Source organism: Gopherus flavomarginatus, chromosome 6 (assembly GCF_025201925.1).
Source record: "Gopherus flavomarginatus isolate rGopFla2 chromosome 6, rGopFla2.mat.asm, whole genome shotgun sequence".
In the NCBI taxonomy this organism is placed as follows: Eukaryota; Metazoa; Chordata; order Testudines; family Testudinidae; genus Gopherus; species Gopherus flavomarginatus.
The window spans coordinates 5560638-5578842 of record NC_066622.1 but is presented as its reverse complement, the minus strand read 5'-3'; the positions used below and the strand labels follow the sequence as shown (position 1 = coordinate 5578842).

The window sequence follows — 18205 nt, the reverse complement described above, 5'->3', positions numbered from 1 at the left end:
GTTTTGAACATCCCACTAGGTGTCTATCTGCATATTTAGGCAGCAAAGGCACAGATTTTGAAGGGTATTTAGCCCTTGCTACACTAAACATTGAAACACCAGCTGATTTAGGAGACAGTCTCATTTTCAAAAGTGATTTAGGCACTTATTCTAAATGCCATAAACTGACAATGGGATTTTGGCTCCTATGTGCCTAAATCCCTGAAGAAAATGAGATGTAGGCTCCTAAGTCAGCTACGTGCTATCACGCTGAGCACTGCACCCTTAGTGCCTAAATCACTTCTGAAAATCAGACAGGCCCCTAAATCAATTGGGCATTTTGAAGCTGATAAGAGGATAACATTTCCAAACCACTTTAATACATTTACAAAACTTGTTATGCTGCTTACGTTGAAATCTCTTCTTTTCCAGTGAGAAGCTGGCCAGCAGACCCTTGCAAAGCCAAATCCTGCTTGCTTTTCTTGGGCAAGGAGTCTCAATTTTTTTTTGTTTAAAGCTGTTCACATTTACCCATTAAAAACTCAATGGTCTAAACCTGGTTGCTGTAACTTCCAAGAAAAACAGTGAGAAATCCTGCAGTGCCCATAGCAATAGGAAGGGAAGCATCCGCTGAGCCCTCTGCATGTTTCTGTATCTTCAAGTTAAGTTGCAAGGCAGATTTTTAAAAAGACAGCTCTCCCCTATTCAAATGCTCCAGTTGACAGCCATGACAGCTACAAGCATAGCCAGAATCTGTGCGGCTCCTCTGATTTCTGATTTTCACCCACACCTCCTTCAGTTTTCAGCCAATGATCAGAAATCAGAAGGCAGCTTGATAAAACTGCTGTGTGACTATAGACTTACAAACAGTGGGAAATTCACTCTGCTTGCACAAATGCCACGTTCTTTGGGGTGCTGGTTAGGGATCCCGAAGTAAGATTTGAATGGGTGGACCCCTACTGAGTCCCACAGAAGTTAGTGGTCAGAGTTCTGCCTGTGTAGATCAAACCGTAGAATCAGGTTTGCCAGAGAATGGAAGAGAGCCTTGAAAATAAGTGAGAGCTCAGAAAGCAGATTGTTTGCCATTGCTTCAAGAGTTGCATTAGCCAGCCTGTACAAAGGCACCTTATCTCATCGCTTGACATGAGCATTAAAGAGAAAGGAGAAAGGAAACACTTGTGAATAACAAGCATAATAGGAAAGACTAATTAAGTGAAACATAACTGACTTCCAGTGGAAGCACAGGGACAGATTTTCAAAGTTAGTAGATGAGACTGTGTGTGTATGTTTCTGAGTACTTGATCTTTGCACACAAATGTCTTATTTGCAAAAACACTTTGAGTATCTTCAGTATCTGTCCTAAGATTCTCCTTTGATAATATCTCCCTTCTGATGTGGAACTATACACTTGTAAGTCTTATAATGTAAGTAATTCTGTTAGATTTCCTTGCTACAGCGGCATCGCATTGACAAGTTGTCCTTCATATTTGTTAGAAACGTACAATTACCCAGTAGTTATTTGTAAATTTGTTGCCATTTCCTAATGAACAATAATACAGTATACCTGGTTGTTTTCTTTCCAAAGCAATACTCTACGTTCCTCGTACAGTGCCAATCGATACTTAATTACCATTTAGTGTTAACAACTTTTAAAATAAAATAATGTTTTATAATAATTTAAATTAAAAGCTCTTTACTACAGATACTTCTATAATAAATGCTGGTGAAATGACATATTTGAAAGCAAATCACATTATAAATTCACATAACTCCATTTGCAAAACTCATCTCATGCATACTAAAGAGATGTTAAAGGCTGTGCAGAATAGTAAAATAAAAAAACCATTTCTATAAAGGAAATATGATTCTTTAGAGTAATATAAATATACCATAAACTAACAGCAATTCAAGAAATCACCAGCAGTGTGCATAGTTTGGAAGATGTTATATTTCAGTTAGTGCTGTAAAGGCAAACACATTCTTCCTGGTCTATGCATAATGAAATCATAAGCAAAACAGCATATGATTTCTAGAAGCAATATAACAATATCAGATAGGGTCATGGTGTACTTCATTTGAGACTGGGCTACACAACCTTCATTGTTTTTTGCCATCTCAAGATTTCTTGAAGAGTATAGTTGTACAGAAATGCAGTACGGGTTCGTAGACTGGACCTCGTTCATATTTTAAAAGTGATGCTGAGGGTGTTATTTTCACTCAAAGTTGTATAGAATTAGAATCCTTAGCAGCAAATGCATTTTTTCAATTTTAATCTTTTTTTTGCCCCACTATGTCTTCTTCGGCTTAGAGTTTGCAATGTTATTGTAGCTGTGTTGGTCCCAGGACATAAGAGAAAGAATGTGGGTGAGATATTTTATTGGACCAATTTCTGTTGGCAGCAAAGGCAGAGAGAAGCTTTCAAGCCACACAAAGCTCTTCTGCAGCTCAGTGGAGCTCAAAACCTTGTCTCTGTCTCTTCTGGTCCAATAAAAAGATTATCTCACCCACCTTTTTCCTCTTATATTCAGGGCAAGATTTTTAAAAATATCTAAGTGATTAGGGAGCCTAAATCACATTTTCAAAAGGGATTTAGGGCCAGATTTTAGGTGCCTAAAGATGCCTTAGCTGCCTAATGGAGTTGTCAGAAGTACCCAAGCACCTAACTTCCATTAGAATAACCTGTTCGCGTGCTTTTGAAAATTGCCATTAGGCACCTAAATACCTTTGAAAATCTGGCCCTTTGGAGCTTTAAGCTCCATTGATTTTTCAGTGAGTCTTAGGCTCTTAAGTCGCTTTTGAAAATGGGACTTAGGCTTCTATGTCACTTAAGTGCTTCTGAAAATGTTACCCTTATTGTCCAAAACTTTTTGAAAGAGATGCCCCATCCAAAGCCCATTGTAATCATAGAATCATAAAAGATTAGGGTTCGAAGAGACCTCAGGAGGTATCTAGTCCAATCCCCTGCTCAAAGCAGGACCAACACAACTGAATCATCCCAGTCACGGCTTTGTCAAGCTGGGCCTTAAAAACCTCTAAGGATGGCGATTCCACCACCGCCCTAGGTAACCCATTCCAGTGCTTCACCACCCTCCGAGTGAAACAGTTTTTCCTAACATCCAACCTCGACCTCCTCCACTGCAACTTGAAAGTCTCAATGAGAGTCTTCCCACTGTCGACAGTGGGATTCAGATAAGGTCCCAGGTGAGCTGCATCCTTGAATATGAACAGTCAAGAACCAAAATGGATTACCTGAAAGGATAGGCAAAGGCTACGTCAATGCTGAGGTCGCTCTCTGACTTGTTTGCACAGTCCACGCTGAGCCGCAGGCCTCCAGAATAACCACCACATGTTGCAAATGCAAAGATCGCAAAAAGCTGTGAAAAACAAACAACATTTTAATTTCACGTCAGTGGCAAGAAGAAATGGATCTATACAGCGGGTTTCTTGACTGAGTCAGAGGGCGCTACCAAAGTAACTCCCTCAGATTATCAATAATGCAGAGTAATCAAGAACAGTTACTACTTCGAGCTGGGTTTTAATACAAACAGACTGGTTATTCCGAATAGTAATAGGACGTGAATTCCATAATTAAGAGGCATAATTATGAGCTTCTCTTGCTCTCAGTGCCAAAAATGACAACCAGGCAATTTAGACCTTAGTTTAGATTAGGAACATATGGAGAAAGAATGAAGATTGACCAAGTACAATGGACCATTTGAAATCTTTAAATGTAAAATCACTGCAAAATGTTATAAGGAGCCCGTATAGGGATTTCGAAGGAGTGACACAAAGGCAGACACATGGTTCATTGACACAACATGCAAAATACGTTATCACATTATCCTTCATTAGATTTTAATGAGGCCACATATGACTTTGAATAAAAGATTAACACTGTTTATCAGTTTTTGGAATCATTACTGTAATCTTAGACAGATGAGCAGATGCAATAAATCAATGCTAAAGTCAAAGGAAAACAAAGCAAGTTACAGAATAAATTCAACCATCAAACCAGACATGGGCAAAAATTAAGGTGGTTCAAATCCAGGTTCAACTTCATCTTAATTCCCAAAGACACGTGCATATCGTATGGCGGAGGTGGTAGTGCTATTGTTTTTCTTTTTCGCTCTAACACTGTTTTAAACACAGGAGGACAAAGCTGGCATTGGTTCTGCAATTGTCCATTTAAGATGCTTTGCAAAAACAAAACTTGACATGAACATGCGTCAGGCACTTGATTCTACTTTTGTAACTTCTATAAAAAAATCACACACTGGGCCAAATTTTGTTCTGACTCGCACCAGTATAAATCTGGAGCAATTCCACTCATTTTAATGGAATTACTCCAGAGCTACACTAGTGTCAATGAGAGTGGAATTTGGCTGTCTAGATGATGTCATGTTCATATTAACAATGAAATAAACGATGGGTCAGTGAGGCAGGAGGAATACAAACATAGCACACACTTCAAGTAAAGAAGAGCCTGTCCTGAAGCACTGGAGGGACATATGTGAGCAGCAACAGGAAAAGTAAATTTGAGGCAGAATGAAAGAACAACTGCTGCATTAAAGATGGAGGAAACAGAAAACTAGAGCATACTGTAACCCCTCCAAGGCACAAGACCCTAATAAGTGCTGTCAATAACAGCTGTACACTGTCACCCCACCAACCACCCCACTTCATGGCACAATCACAGCCAAACTGGGAGATGCATTATCCTCCTCTATCTTCAGGTTCCTTAATATACATGTATATTTTTGCCAGCTGTTGCCAGGTTACCTGGCCTGTTCCTGAGCACTTGGAACGGAAAAAGCTTTTTGCTGGCACAAGATGATTTGCTGGGGGTGACCCAGAACAAAGCCAGGCCACAGCATTTGTACGGGCACTTGAGATTGTATGGGAAGGAAGCACTCAATGTGAGAGGAACAGCAAGTGGAGAGGAACAAAGCAGAAGACTGCCTAACTGCAGGCTCCAAGTAGAGGCGGGGGAGGAATGGGTACACAATCCGGGCCCGGTCCAAAGGGGGCAGATAGCCAGAGGGCCACAAGCCCATCCCATGAGAAAAAAAATTCTGGCCAAGTTGTGGCCATTTGAGTTTGTTATTTATATAATTGGAGTATGTTTTCATGGAGGACAGGTCCATCAATGGCTATTAGCCAAGATGGTCAGGGACACAACCCTATGCTCTGGGTGTCCCTAGCCTCTGACTGTCAGAAGCTGGGAATGGGCAACAGGGGATGGATCACTTGATGATTATCTGTTCTGTTCATTCCCTCTGGGGCACCTGGCATTGGCCACTGTTAGAAGACAGGATACTGGGCTAGATGGACCATTGGTCTGATCCAGCATGGCTGTTCTTATGTTCTATCTGTGTGGGATGGGGGTCCGTGTTATGAGTTTGCCCTGAGCCCAGCATAATGGGTCTAGTCTCCCAACAAACCTAGTGTGAAGGCTTAGCACTCTTAAAGTGAGAGCTCTCTGGGGCGGAGACTCTGTATTGTTCATTTGCACAGTACAATGGAGCCCTGATTGTAGTCTTTAGGTGCTATCCCAATAGAAATAATAAATAAGGCATGATCCCCACATGGCAGCATCTATACAACACACTTCTACTTAAATGTTAGTGGGATTTCAGTCAGCGATGGGTGGGAGCTGAAAGGAAAATCTATAAGGGGCAATGATAATTAAAATCCAGAGAAAGAGTTTAAAGCCAAATCGAAACATAAAACTCCCCAGCTATAGCAGGTGGCCTTCCAGTAAATTTGCAATGTGAGAATGGAGTCCTAATAGTGAAGGGATGAGACATTCTCTTCATGCCAGTGTGATGGCCACCATCTTGGCCACCACAACAGGAACTGAACAAGGGGCCTCCAGAACTAAACCCACAAGCTGCACTAGTTTGAGCTAAAGAGCCAGGGCTCCCTAGCTGGGCTTGTAGCAGGCTCCTATCTTCGATGGGCTGTGCACAGAGGGAAACCCGTAACACTCATTCACAGGTATCCCAGTGCTAGCATATACTATGTTCTTCCCTTTCCCCACAGCATTATCAAGTACTTGTCGGTACAGAACACAAAGGACAGACAAGCCCTACTCAGAAAGCTTGAAATCAGTGGGAGTTAGATGCCTAGGCACTTTTGAAAATCCCACTAAACATCTACCTACATCTTCAGGCGCTGGAATTTAAAAATCTGGCCCTTGGCTCCTCTGTCTTAGCTCCCCATCTGTAAAAGGGGGATAATGGCATTACCCTGTCTTACAGGGCTGATGTGAAGATAAATACATTAGAAAGATTATGGGACGTTCAGACACTAAGCTAATGGGACCATATAAATGCCGCAGATAAGAAGATAATTTTAAAACAATATTATTAATTCACTTCCTTATGAGCAGAGTCTGTAGAAATTTACCTCTGCTATGATGCCTACAGAATCCTGTCAGTTGACAGCAGATAGGCTAGTGATGAACAACTACTATTCACTGTACAACATTAGCATATGCTGCCATTACCTTGCCATGCCCCCTGCAATTCTCTTACCCCCCTCTTATCTCTTGATGCAATATTATAAATGTTTTGGGGCAGGAACAGGTTTTTTTTGTTAAAGTCCTGTTAATAGGGTGACCAGATGTCCCAATTTTATAGGGACAATCCCAATTTGGGAGTCTTTTTCTTATATAGGCTCCTATTACCTCTCACCTCCTGTCCCAATTTTTCACACTTGCTGTCTGGTCACCCTACCTAGTCTAATGGAGCCCTGATACTGGCCTCCAGCGGCCACTATGTTCTGAATGAACAACAGTAATAGAAAGGAGTAATACAACATTTATTCCATGTCAGGCTGGCTAAAAACCTAAGCAGGTAAAAGCTGAGATTTGCTGTGTATGAGCTTGTTAAATATTTATCCCGAAACTATAAATGTTGCTACCGTAACTCAAATAATAGGCCTTGATAGTAAATGAGGCTCAAACATTTCCTTTGTAAATAGGAGTTATTCTGCACTTGGAACTAATTGAATTCCATACAGAATCACAATGAAAACTGGTATTAATCATTCTGTTTTAATTTGTAAAGGCAAAGTCAGAAAACAATATATTTAAGGAGAATGGGAAATACTGGAGCTGAGCAGCTTTCTGGCCTAATTAATGGAGTTGCAAATGCAACTATTTTGCAGATATGCAGGGGGCCACAAAGATTACTAGGCCATAACAAATAAAGAGGGCGCTAAAGGCATGCAGGAAGAGATAGCCCTGCTATAAATACACAGTAGCATCTCCTCCATTTCCCTGGCAGCTGGGCTGCTCTGTATTTGGGGCACGGTGTTCAAAGAAAGGTACACATTGAAGGTACTTCAGTTTTGCTAAAGCTTTATAATATAGTATACACCTATGCCATTGAAACTCAAGGAGCTCCTTTTAATCCAGGGAAGACTTGATGACAGCCTATAAGTATCTACAGGGGGAGCAAATACTTAATAATGGGCTCTTCAGTCTAACAGACAAAAGGTCTAACACAATCCAATGGCTGGCAGTTCAAGCTAGACACATTCAGACTGGAAATAAGGTGTACGTTTTTTAACAGGGAGAGTAATTAACCATTGGAACACTTTACCAAGGTCACTGACTCTTTTTAAATCACAGTTGGATATTTTTCTGAAGGATCTGCTCTAGGAATCATTTTGAGGAAGTTCTATAGCTTGTGTTCTACAGGAGGTCAGACTAGATGATCACAATGGTTCCTTCTGGCCTTGGGATCTATGAAACTATCCATCTCTTCATAAAGAATTTGCCACAGCCACAGTTACTACTACTCAGGAGGGAGCAGTAACTTTCCTCTTCCTCTACGTTCTCTCCTCTCTTGTTTTGACATCTTTTCTTCAGTGGGCAAATCAGCCTAGGCTACCCCTATATTTGTGCAGCCTCTTTAAATTCCTTATCCAGCCATGGTCTACATCCAGCCTAACAACACTGCATGCCCGATCCCATGCCCGTATGTCACATCCAGCAGCCTTCTGGGCTTTCTCAGAAGCCTGGGGAAGGATATGGATGTGGGCTCTTGGCTAGAATTGAAAAGACGGCCGGAAAGGGCTCTGCATGTCTGACATTACAGAAGGCTCTGCAAAAGCTGGGGCTTGCCCTGGCACTGCCAATTGCTTTGTCTCTTGCTGTGGGAGGGTCATCGATAGCAAACACTGAACTGATAGAAGCTAACAAAAGCACAGCTGGTCTGGTGACAGCAGCAGAAAATACACAAACAGTACCTTTTGGGAGAAGCTCCACATGTCACATGGCAGAGGGGAAGAACAGAGGCTGTCAACAATGGATATTTCCCCCTGGATTTCAAGGCAAACTTGTAAGCATTGTTTTCTTTTTGTTCAAGCAATGCTGCTCTGGCCAGGCGCCCTTTTTGCTTTCATTGCTTTATGCTGTCAGTTGAGTATATAATGTATTAAACCAAGATTTACCCATCAGGTTTTGCCTGTGCTGTAATTTTGCAAGGATCTTATATTTTACTGTAGGCAGATTTATGTAAATTGCAGCTGGAAACCCCGCAATGGGAACTTCATGGGCCAGATTTAATAAAAACTCCATCTGGAAAATAATTTGATGGAACCTGGCCCCTCTGAAATTGAAAAGTTTATTGGTAAAAGTCATGTTTCGTTATGCTCCTATTTACTTCCTACCATAAATCCACACTTACCGATATCCCCATCTGTGCCATGAATCCACACCACATTTCCTTTTAAAATTAAATAAAACTTCTTCCAACCACATAGCTGCTGTGAGCCACTATGGACTAGACTGTGTCCTTAGGCCCAGCCCTGAGCAAGAAGCGCTGGGGGAGCAGTACTGCTCCAGGAGGAACAGTGACTCGGAGGGTCACACACCAGGCAATCACTGAGTACAAAGGGGGTGACTTACTGCTCAGCTTGTGCCCACTCTGTCCAGTGGTTGATGCATGGGAGAGATGAGGCTCCACCCATTTCTGGCAGCTCTCCACCTCCTCCTCAATTGCTGTGTGTGAAGGAGCCGCTAGAATGCTGCACCACACAGGGCCCGGCCCTCCCGGGTGGGGAGGTCATTGCCTTAAGTTTCCCGTGGCAAAGGCAGCACATCTTTGACGCTCAGCGAGGTGGTGGTTAGAACATGCTTTTATGAGCCTCCCCTTTCCTTTGTTTTGTCACCCCCTCACTCCCTCCACAATCTCAGGCCTTCACCTGTGTAAACCCCATTGTACATATCTCCAGGTAGTGACTATCTTATGTTATCCCTGGAAAGTGTTATGACACTATGTAAAAGGAATAAATATCTGGTGCCTAGTGAACAGTCTGTAATGCACAATACACTTCCAGAACTCATTTTACTCCATCTTCTAAAGATTCATTTGTTACTAATTGCTGTGGGGGAAAAGCCACACAACAGACCACAGTCTCGCAGTCGTATTAGGACAAGCATAGGAGATGCCAGGGTGCAATAGCTGACTTACTTCGATCAATTGGAGGCACTTAGAGTTTTCTTCTGTTTTGAGATCAGACCATATCTTCAGCAGGATGACAATTCAGGCTCTAATTTTGCTCCTGCAATCCACTGCACTCAGGTTTACATCATACTGAGAAATATTATTTGCCAGTGAAATGGCAGATATCAGCTGGCGATCAGTCTGATTCGGGGACACAAACATTTGCAGTCGCAAATCGGTTAAACTTTCTGAAAGTTCAGAATTTCAAATATTTGATTCGCAGCAAGAGAGGGCAGATATTGAAAATTTAGGTCTGACGTCCTAGCAGTATGTCAGAAAGTTAGCATCTCCCTATCATGTGACTCCCTAAAACCCTCACAGTTGCTGTGATATATTACCCTGCTTCAAATCAATTTTCTTCGAGGTTTGCTGAATTATATGGGCTTTTTTTTCATTGGCCATTAGAAGATGTAAAAATGTCCTATGTGTCTCAAGTTAAAAGGCTTATGTAGAGCACGTGGCAGCCAAAACATCCTATTATGAAGCTAACTGCCATTTAAAAATTGATGAAACATTTATATAAACCACTGGCTTTTTGCACACATATGTTTATGTTATGCAAGAGTCCATGTGATAGCTCTAACTTTGACTGGTCTTATCAATTGTGTGAGATACAACATTTAGTGATGGAGCCCTGCCCACATTAAATGTGAAGAGGAAAGCAGGCCTCCGTACACACCCAAATTCCTCCCAAGAGGAGGTAAGTTTCCAGCTTTATCTGCTAATCTTGCCTTCCTGCTATTCCAGGAAAGCTAAAACTCTCATATTTGACCTTAAGGTAGTTTAGCTTCATCTAGACTAGGGGAATGGCTCCCTGGCATCTTCATTCAGTGCCTTCTTCATTAGACAGCATGTTCCTAGGCCACTCTTCTTTCCCAACGCTTCAGTTGATCACAGCCTACCTCTCAAAATGTTTCCGGCTGTGGATTCCTACTATGAAGAGCTCTGCTAACATCAGGGGGTCATAGACCACTGCCTGAGAACTCTAATCTGAACTGGATGAGGTCCACATCAAGCTATGCCAAGAGGTACTTACTTCTTCAGAGTTTGAATTTAAATGAAAAACAGAGATTACAAGCAACACAATAACAGTCATGAGAACCATCAAGTGCTGTTCCCCCCACCCCCACACACACACGCTCTGATCACACTGGTACAGCTTTGGCACCACTTTCACCATAACAAGACTGGCCTTTAAAACTTTGACTTTGTGCTAAAGGAGCTAAAATTGAACGAAATACCTTCCAACGCGATTCCCCTTTTCTTAAAACTGAAAAGCAAGAGGGGCCACAGGCAATTTTTAATAGCAACATATTAAGTATTTGCACTTTTTAATTAGCGATTTTTATCGATTTAAAGTGTTTTACAACAAACACACTTTCTAGCATGATGATCAAATATTTCCTTTCCCCAATTCTCTATAATAAAGAGATTGCAAAATGTTTGGCAAATTTTATACTGCCTAACACTTTCCAATAGAGCTACATGAGAACAAGGCAGAAGAGTATATGGCTCAAAAAGTTGCCCTTTGTACATTGGAAACACTTAGCTCTACCGTACGGCTTTCAGAGGACACAGTATAACGGTGTATCTTGATTATGTTATGATTTGTTTAAAGTAAATATAAAGACAATTCAACTGAAGATAGTAATGTGAAGATTCAAAAGCACTGAACAAATATATGGTGAAACATTTAAAGCAGAACTGACATCCCAAAATGTCCCTATTGATAGATTAAGGAGCGCCTTCTGATCTAAATCTCTGCCTGTTCCTTTTTTTAAACGCTGGCACTTTTCCCATGCCAATCTTAGATGTGCGCTTTCTGGAATCACTTACCCCACAAGCAGGGCAGATGATCAGATTATTGACTTTGGGATTCCTAATTATATAAACTTGACTGGTTGATAAATTAGAGCTAGCTAACATAATCACATTAGTTCAGTGCTAGGAAGGGGATGATTGGTAAGAATTTTCTTCCTCCCCGTTATCCACATAGATTGCTGAGATAATTTTTATCCTAGTGGGAAATAAAGAGTTACAGCAACTGTCAACTAAACGCCTGGATTTAGCATGCCATCTTTAAACAAACAGCAACATTATGGACAAAAATTGTTTTGGTGATAGCATTGGTCTGAGTAACTCTCAATTAATGGGAATTTTCAATATCAGGAGCTTCATGAATCTAAAACAATTGTTTTATTTCATTATTTCATAATGACCCATATCAGAGGTTCAAGGACCCTCCTCTGAAAATGCTGCAGCTGCCCATTGTTAGAGAGAGAATACAGGACTAGATTGTCCAGTTAGCTGATCCCATCTAGCAATTCTTATATTTCTATGATCATTCTATTGCGGGAACTGCATTAAAACCACTATAGTAAATCACTCTAGAACATGTGTTAGGTTAGGTTTAAAATAAAAGGCTAAGACTTTCCAAAAGTGAGACACCCAAGCATGAAAAAACCAAGCATCCAGAAATGGAGGCATGAGAAATCAGTCATTTTTGAGAATCTTGGCCAATAGCTTTAGAACAGAAGCGCTTTCTATAGAGTAACCCAGTCTCCTGTAGATCCAGGACTCTCAGAAAGTCGTTCTCACATACTAACCCAGGGTGAGATAAGCAAGGTCATGTTTCATCAGGGTACATTTAAACAGATTCCGATTCTCACACTAACAAGTTACAATTCACACATGCTGAGGCCCTCTACATTGCCAGGGAGTGTTAAAGTGGCCTTAGGAAAAATGAGACTCGAGTACAAAGCTCCAAGATAATAATATGGGGCCAGATCCTGAGTGCTGAGTGTCCTCAGCTCCCATAAGATCCCAGTCCCAGGTCATTGGGAAGTGAGTGCGCTCAGCATCTCAAAGGAGATGGTCAAGAACTTACAAAAAGGTCCATACTGGGCTGGATTGTCTCCTATACCTGTTAGCTTGGTGTGGGCGCTACTCTAGGGGAACATGTCCCCAACTCAACTCCTTTTGTGCTCCAAGAGCCGACTCCATTGCACGTTCTTCCCTCTCTGCCTGGAGCCCAACCGAGGTTCCCCACCTATGAGGGGGCAGCTCTGTGGACAACAAGGATCCGAGCAGGGCAGCAAAACCCTGCCAGCCTACTGAATTCAACACAGCTTGGTGCTGCACTAACTAGGTTACATCTACCCTTGGAGCTAGGGGTAGGATTCCCTGCTCGCATGGCCATACTCGCACTAAATAGAGAAGTGCAGCCGCGGTAGCTCGCCAAGACTAGCCATGGCAGGTAGAAGCCTGCCTGGATCCCATGGATACATACTCGGAGTGGCTAGCTCGTGCCGTGGCTCGTTGCTGTCTCTACGACTGTGGCTATACTATTTTTAGCGAGCTAGCACAAGTATGTCTACATGGGCTGGGACTCACACCCTAGCTTTAAGTGACCATGTAGCTCATGTCCTTGGTCCTCTCCCTAGCTGGGGGACCTAGCTAAAGAAGCCATGGCCTCTAGGGGGCAGTGGAGCTGTGCAACAGGGCAGAGGCCCTTCCTTCTAGGTATCCCACAAGGCTGGGAGAACTTGCCAGCTGCAAACCCTGCTGATGGTCATTGTCAAAGGCCCCGTATGTCAAAACAGTGAGTCATGTCTTCATGCCCAGAGAGGAGAGAAAAGTGCCCACTTCTTCATCCATGCAGGATACCTGTATTGCAGGCAGCAGTATAGGGGACAGTATAATTTCTGCAGGGCTATTTCTCTCCCTCCCATATAGTAAAGCCTTAATCCCTCCCTCCCTCAACACACAGGCCAGCTCTACTAAGTCAGCACAAATGTCTTAGGACTGGTGCAGATTACATCCCTACTGAGGCAAGGGACCATTTCGTGATCTTAATGCACCCCTAGTGCATGGAACTACAATACTATCTCTGAGCTAACAACGTGCTGCCCCTTACTGCAGCCCTTAGTGCTGCACATTTTAAAATGAAAAAAATATTTAATTCAGTTCTTAATGGAAGGATTATGGGACTGAAGTTGTGGATGGTCTAAGTGAGGAAAGATGTTACAACAATTTAGCTTTACTATACTTTAATCCCAAGGAGAGAATTTTCTGTTTTCCTTTGAAGAAAATCATCTTTCCTAATCATCTTTCATTGATTATTCTAAAAAACCCATTTAGCTCCCCCACAGAATGATATACTAGTCCTGTCTCATTATATTTTAATAGAATAAAACCCAGCTGTACACTAGGAGATTAGATACGCAGTCTTTGAGGTAAAGAATATTGTTCCTTCAGATGGCCAGACAGAACTCTCTGTACTGCTTTTCCTATCAAGTTCAAAATGTAATGTAAGCTAATGAGATATATTTCATCATTCTGTGTTGGATGGGCCAGCCATAAAATTGAATGCTAATGCTAAGGTGGCAGCATACACAGAAGAGTTAATATGCAGACAATAAAAGCACACTTAGAACATATCTTAAGAACAGCTTCTTGGTCTTAGTGAAATTAAAGGTTGTCATAAAACAAACCTAGTTAAATTACACAATATGTATAAAACGATAAGCTGTTTCAGTCCTCTCCATAGCATACATAAAATGCTCAGGTTACCTGAAGACTTGTAAAAGCTACAAGATTTTCTGTGCTCCATTTCCTTCCCTTTCCTGCATTAGTGGCTTTCTACCCAGACACCAAGACACAGTCTTCCAAAAACCCTAAATCTATTGACACCCATTGTAGATACATTTATGAGTACATGAGATAACTACCATATATACAGTGATTCCATTTGGTAACTATGCTGGGATATTCCACAATGTGTTGGAATTCAAGTGTTCAAAGAATGAAATTTTTTTTCCCCCAGGACATGAAGCACGGTAGAAGTTACACCTCTTCCCATGCAATCATTACAAGCACATCCTTGTGTACTGTTCTTTTAAAAAAGATGAAAGCAAGGGTTAAATGTTGGCGATTTGCACAGTTAGCTGCTGAATACCTGAGGTCTTGATGCACACCAGGAGTAGGAATGCTCTGGTGGAGCAGTAAAATTATTCTGTAAGCTGAAAACTTTTCCAAGCGCTAGTGCTAGACCAGTGACCCAAAAGAAAAAAATAAATTTACATTGCTGGAATCTGTGTTAGAGCTAAGTCTGAAATATTGCACCTTCTATCCCACCAAATCTGCTGCAACGGGGCTATTTTAGGGGTGGTGTTTTAGTGCAACCCCCAAGTAGCAATATTTGTCCATTTGCAGTTACTTCCGATCTTCTGTTGTTGTATTTAACATGCACATTCACTACTTTAAACTGTCCAAGTAGGCAGCCAAAGGTAAAAACCCTCTGAATGGCTAGCATCGTCCTTCTGCACATATATTAGCCGTAGCATGAGATATTAGCCTCCCATGCACCACATGCAAAGTCTCCTAGGCCATTCACAGACAGTCACAAACTCCTGGAGCCTGAACTGTAAATGGAGATCTCTCTCTCTCTGCCCAACCCCCCTTAAAAAAAAAAAAAAGGACTGCTTTTTATCTATAGATCGCCACATAAAGTGACATACAGACCCATGCTGCATGCAATCCAAGTTACTTCTAGTGTATAGTGTTTTCTCCTTCTAGGGTGGGGAGGGATAGCTCAGTGGTTTGAGCATTGGCCTGCTAAACCCAGGGTTGTGACTTCAATCCTTGAGGGGGCCACTTAGGGATCTGGGGCAAAAATCAGTACTTGGTCCTGCTAGTGAAGGCAGGCGGCTGGACTCAATGACCTTTCAAGGTCTCTTCCAGTTCTAGGAGATAGACTCATAGACTCTAGGACTGGAAGGGACCTCGAGAGGTCATCAAGTCCAGTCCCCTGCCCTCATGGCAGGACCAAATACTGTCTAGACCATCCCTAATAGACATTTATCTAACCTACTCTTAAATATCTCCAGAGACGGAGATTCCACAACCTCCCTAGGCAATTTATTCCAGTGTTTTAACCACCCTGACAGTTAGGAACTTTTTCCTAATGTCCAACCTAAATCTCCCTTGCTGCAGTTTAAGCCCATTGCTTCTTGTTCTATCATTGGAGGCTAAGGTGAACAAGTTTTCTCCCTCCTCCTGATGACACCCGTTTAGATACCTGAAAACTGCTATCATGTCCCCTCTCAGTCTTCTCTTTTCCAAACTAAACAAACCCAATTCCTTCAGCCTTCCTTCATAGGTCATGTTCTCAAGACCTTTAATCATTCTCGTTGCTCTTCTCTGGACCCTCTCCAGTTTCTCCACATCTTTCTTGAAATGCAGTGCCCAGAACTGGACACAATACTCCAGTTGAGGCCTAACCAGCGCAGAGTAAAGCAGAAGAATGACTTCTCGTGTCTTGTTTACAACACACCTGTTAATGCATCCCAGAATCACATTTGCTTTTTTTGCAACAGTATCACACTGTTGACTCATATTAAGCTTGTGGTCCACTATGACCCCTAGATCTCTTTCTGCCATACTCCTTCCTAGACAGTCTCCTCCCATTCTGTATGTGTGAAACTGATTGTTCCTTCCTAAGTGGAGCACTTTGCATTTATCTTTATTGAACTTCATCCTGTTTACCTCGGACCATTTCTCCAATTTGTCCAGATCATTTTGAATTTTGACCCTGTCCTCCAAAGCAGTTGCAATCCCTCCCAGTTTGGTATCGTCCGCAAACTTAATAAGCCTACTTTCTATGCCAACATCTAAATCGTTGATGAAGATATTGAACAGAGCCGGTCCCAAAACAGACCCCTGCGGAACCCCACTTGTTATACCTTTCCAGCAGGATTGGGAGCCATTAATAACTACTCTCTGAGTACGGTTATCCAGCCAGTTATGCACCCACCTTATAGTAGCCCCATCTAAATTGTACTTTCCTAGTTTATCTATAAGAATATCACGTGAGACTGTATCAAATGCCTTACTGGCACAGATAGGTAAATCTCCACCCACCCCTTTTTTTTTTTTTTTAATACTTTTTAGGATGTTTGTAGGGATCTCACATTACGGCAGAATTGAATCCACAGCTTGTGAAACTCCATAGGTGCTTTGGAATGAAAAGTACGATAGAAGGCTAAAGGATGATGATTGTGGATGGCTAGCACAATGCTAAGGGCTGAATGAAAATCAAATATATCCATGTCCTTTCTTGCATAAATCCAAAACCCTTGCATGGCAGCTGGATGTGACAGCAGTCTGTAAATATCTAAAGTTGTAAAAGCTGGAAAGGCATAAAGCACTGGTCAGAAAGCCACAAGAAAGGATGAGGAGTAATGGTATCAAATTGCTCACAAACCTTATCTGGCAATGGAGAATGAAATAAAATATTTTCTTGTTATTATCTTAAGAATGTGACTTCATCTACCAAGAACAATTCTGGAAGCTCCATTACTAGGAACGACAAAAATAGGCTAACTAAGGCACTCGTTAATCTCCAGGAAGGAGAGTGCTACATAGCGCAGAGTGGAGTTGGACTCACTACATGACCTATCAGCTTTTTCCCATATCTAGAGCCATGTTTCCAAAACATGGTTGCAGCAGTTGCGCCTGCAGGAATGAGTGCATGCCAGTTCCATCTACCAAATCCCTCATTTTTGTGCACAAATTGGCATCTGCACGTGAAGATAGGGAGTTATGCAGGTAGTTCCCAATTTGGGCATCTGATCTGTGTGGCAGAAATGGGAGGTTGAGGGCACGGCCGCTCTACCAAGCTTTGGGAATACAGCAACGGTGTGGGTTTCTTTAGTGTTGTACAGCTGTGCTTTTGGAAAGTCTGGTGGGCATTTCCAGCCAGATAATGTCCCCAGGGAATGAAAGCTAATGGGCGCTGGAATCACTTCATTATCTGTTTTTCTTTGTTCTCTCCATTAGCTTCTTTTCATCTTGCCCAGCATCATCTTGTAGTTTTGTTAAAATTTTATACCAGCAAATGTACAGAGCAGAAATGATGGGCAGTGTTACATTAACTAGAAATTGCAACACTACTAATCTCTGATGACTATAAGACATCGCATGGGTGAAAGAAAGAAAAACACTCCCAGAGTCCCAATGGACTAAAAATTATGATTACAGGAAAGGCCACTGTCCTTCAATCACAGTGCATTATTTATGATCTAATTATTGCTTATTGGCAACCTTAAATTATACTTCAGCAAAGATGTTTCTGGATGAGTGAGAGGAAATTAACCTCAATATTGTCCTGTCAGACCACCATGGCAGTGCATATTAGAAGCCACTAATATTTCCTTTTAGCTGTTAGCATTACTGAGTCAGACAGCTTAGTGGCTTGGTGTTGTTTGCTTTTCTTCTGTTTTTCCCCCCATTTATCGAGAAATTTATCATTTGACATTTTTTTCCATTTATCAAGGAAGCTTACGACAATGTATGTAAATTACACATATAGGGTCAAGGAATCTAGAACTATATTAAAATGCAGTAGATGACCTCAGTATAAATAGCTTTGTGTTAATAAAATGGTACTATAGGTACAGTCCCTTTTATCTGAGGATCTCAAAATGCTCTACAATCATTAAAACAATTAGGCTTCCAAACAGCCCTGACATACCTGCCAAGATTCATAGATTTCAAGGTGAGAAGGGACAGCTGTGACCATCTAGTGTGACCCCCTGTATCACGCAGGCCAGAAAACGTCCCCAAATTCCTAGAACGTATAGAAAAGCATCCAGCCTCGATTTAAAACCAGTGATGGTCAGTGATGGAAAATCCACCCCGATCTTTGGTCA

At 41.8% G+C, this 18205-nt stretch overlaps 1 protein-coding gene across 3 annotated transcripts in view; it reads right to left on the bottom strand.

The window, feature by feature from the left end:
* Positions 1-18205, bottom strand: part of SYNPR (synaptoporin) — a 182341-nt gene that overhangs the window by 42618 nt on the left and 121518 nt on the right. For 2 of the 3 annotated variants that reach the window (XM_050957533.1, XM_050957534.1), the window contains one exon: positions 3229-3353. In XM_050957533.1, coding sequence (XP_050813490.1) covers positions 3229-3353 — 125 coding nt within the window. Of the gene's footprint in view, positions 1-3228; positions 3355-18205 lie in introns of all 3 variants that reach the window. The other variant, XM_050957535.1, reaches the window with a different exon arrangement.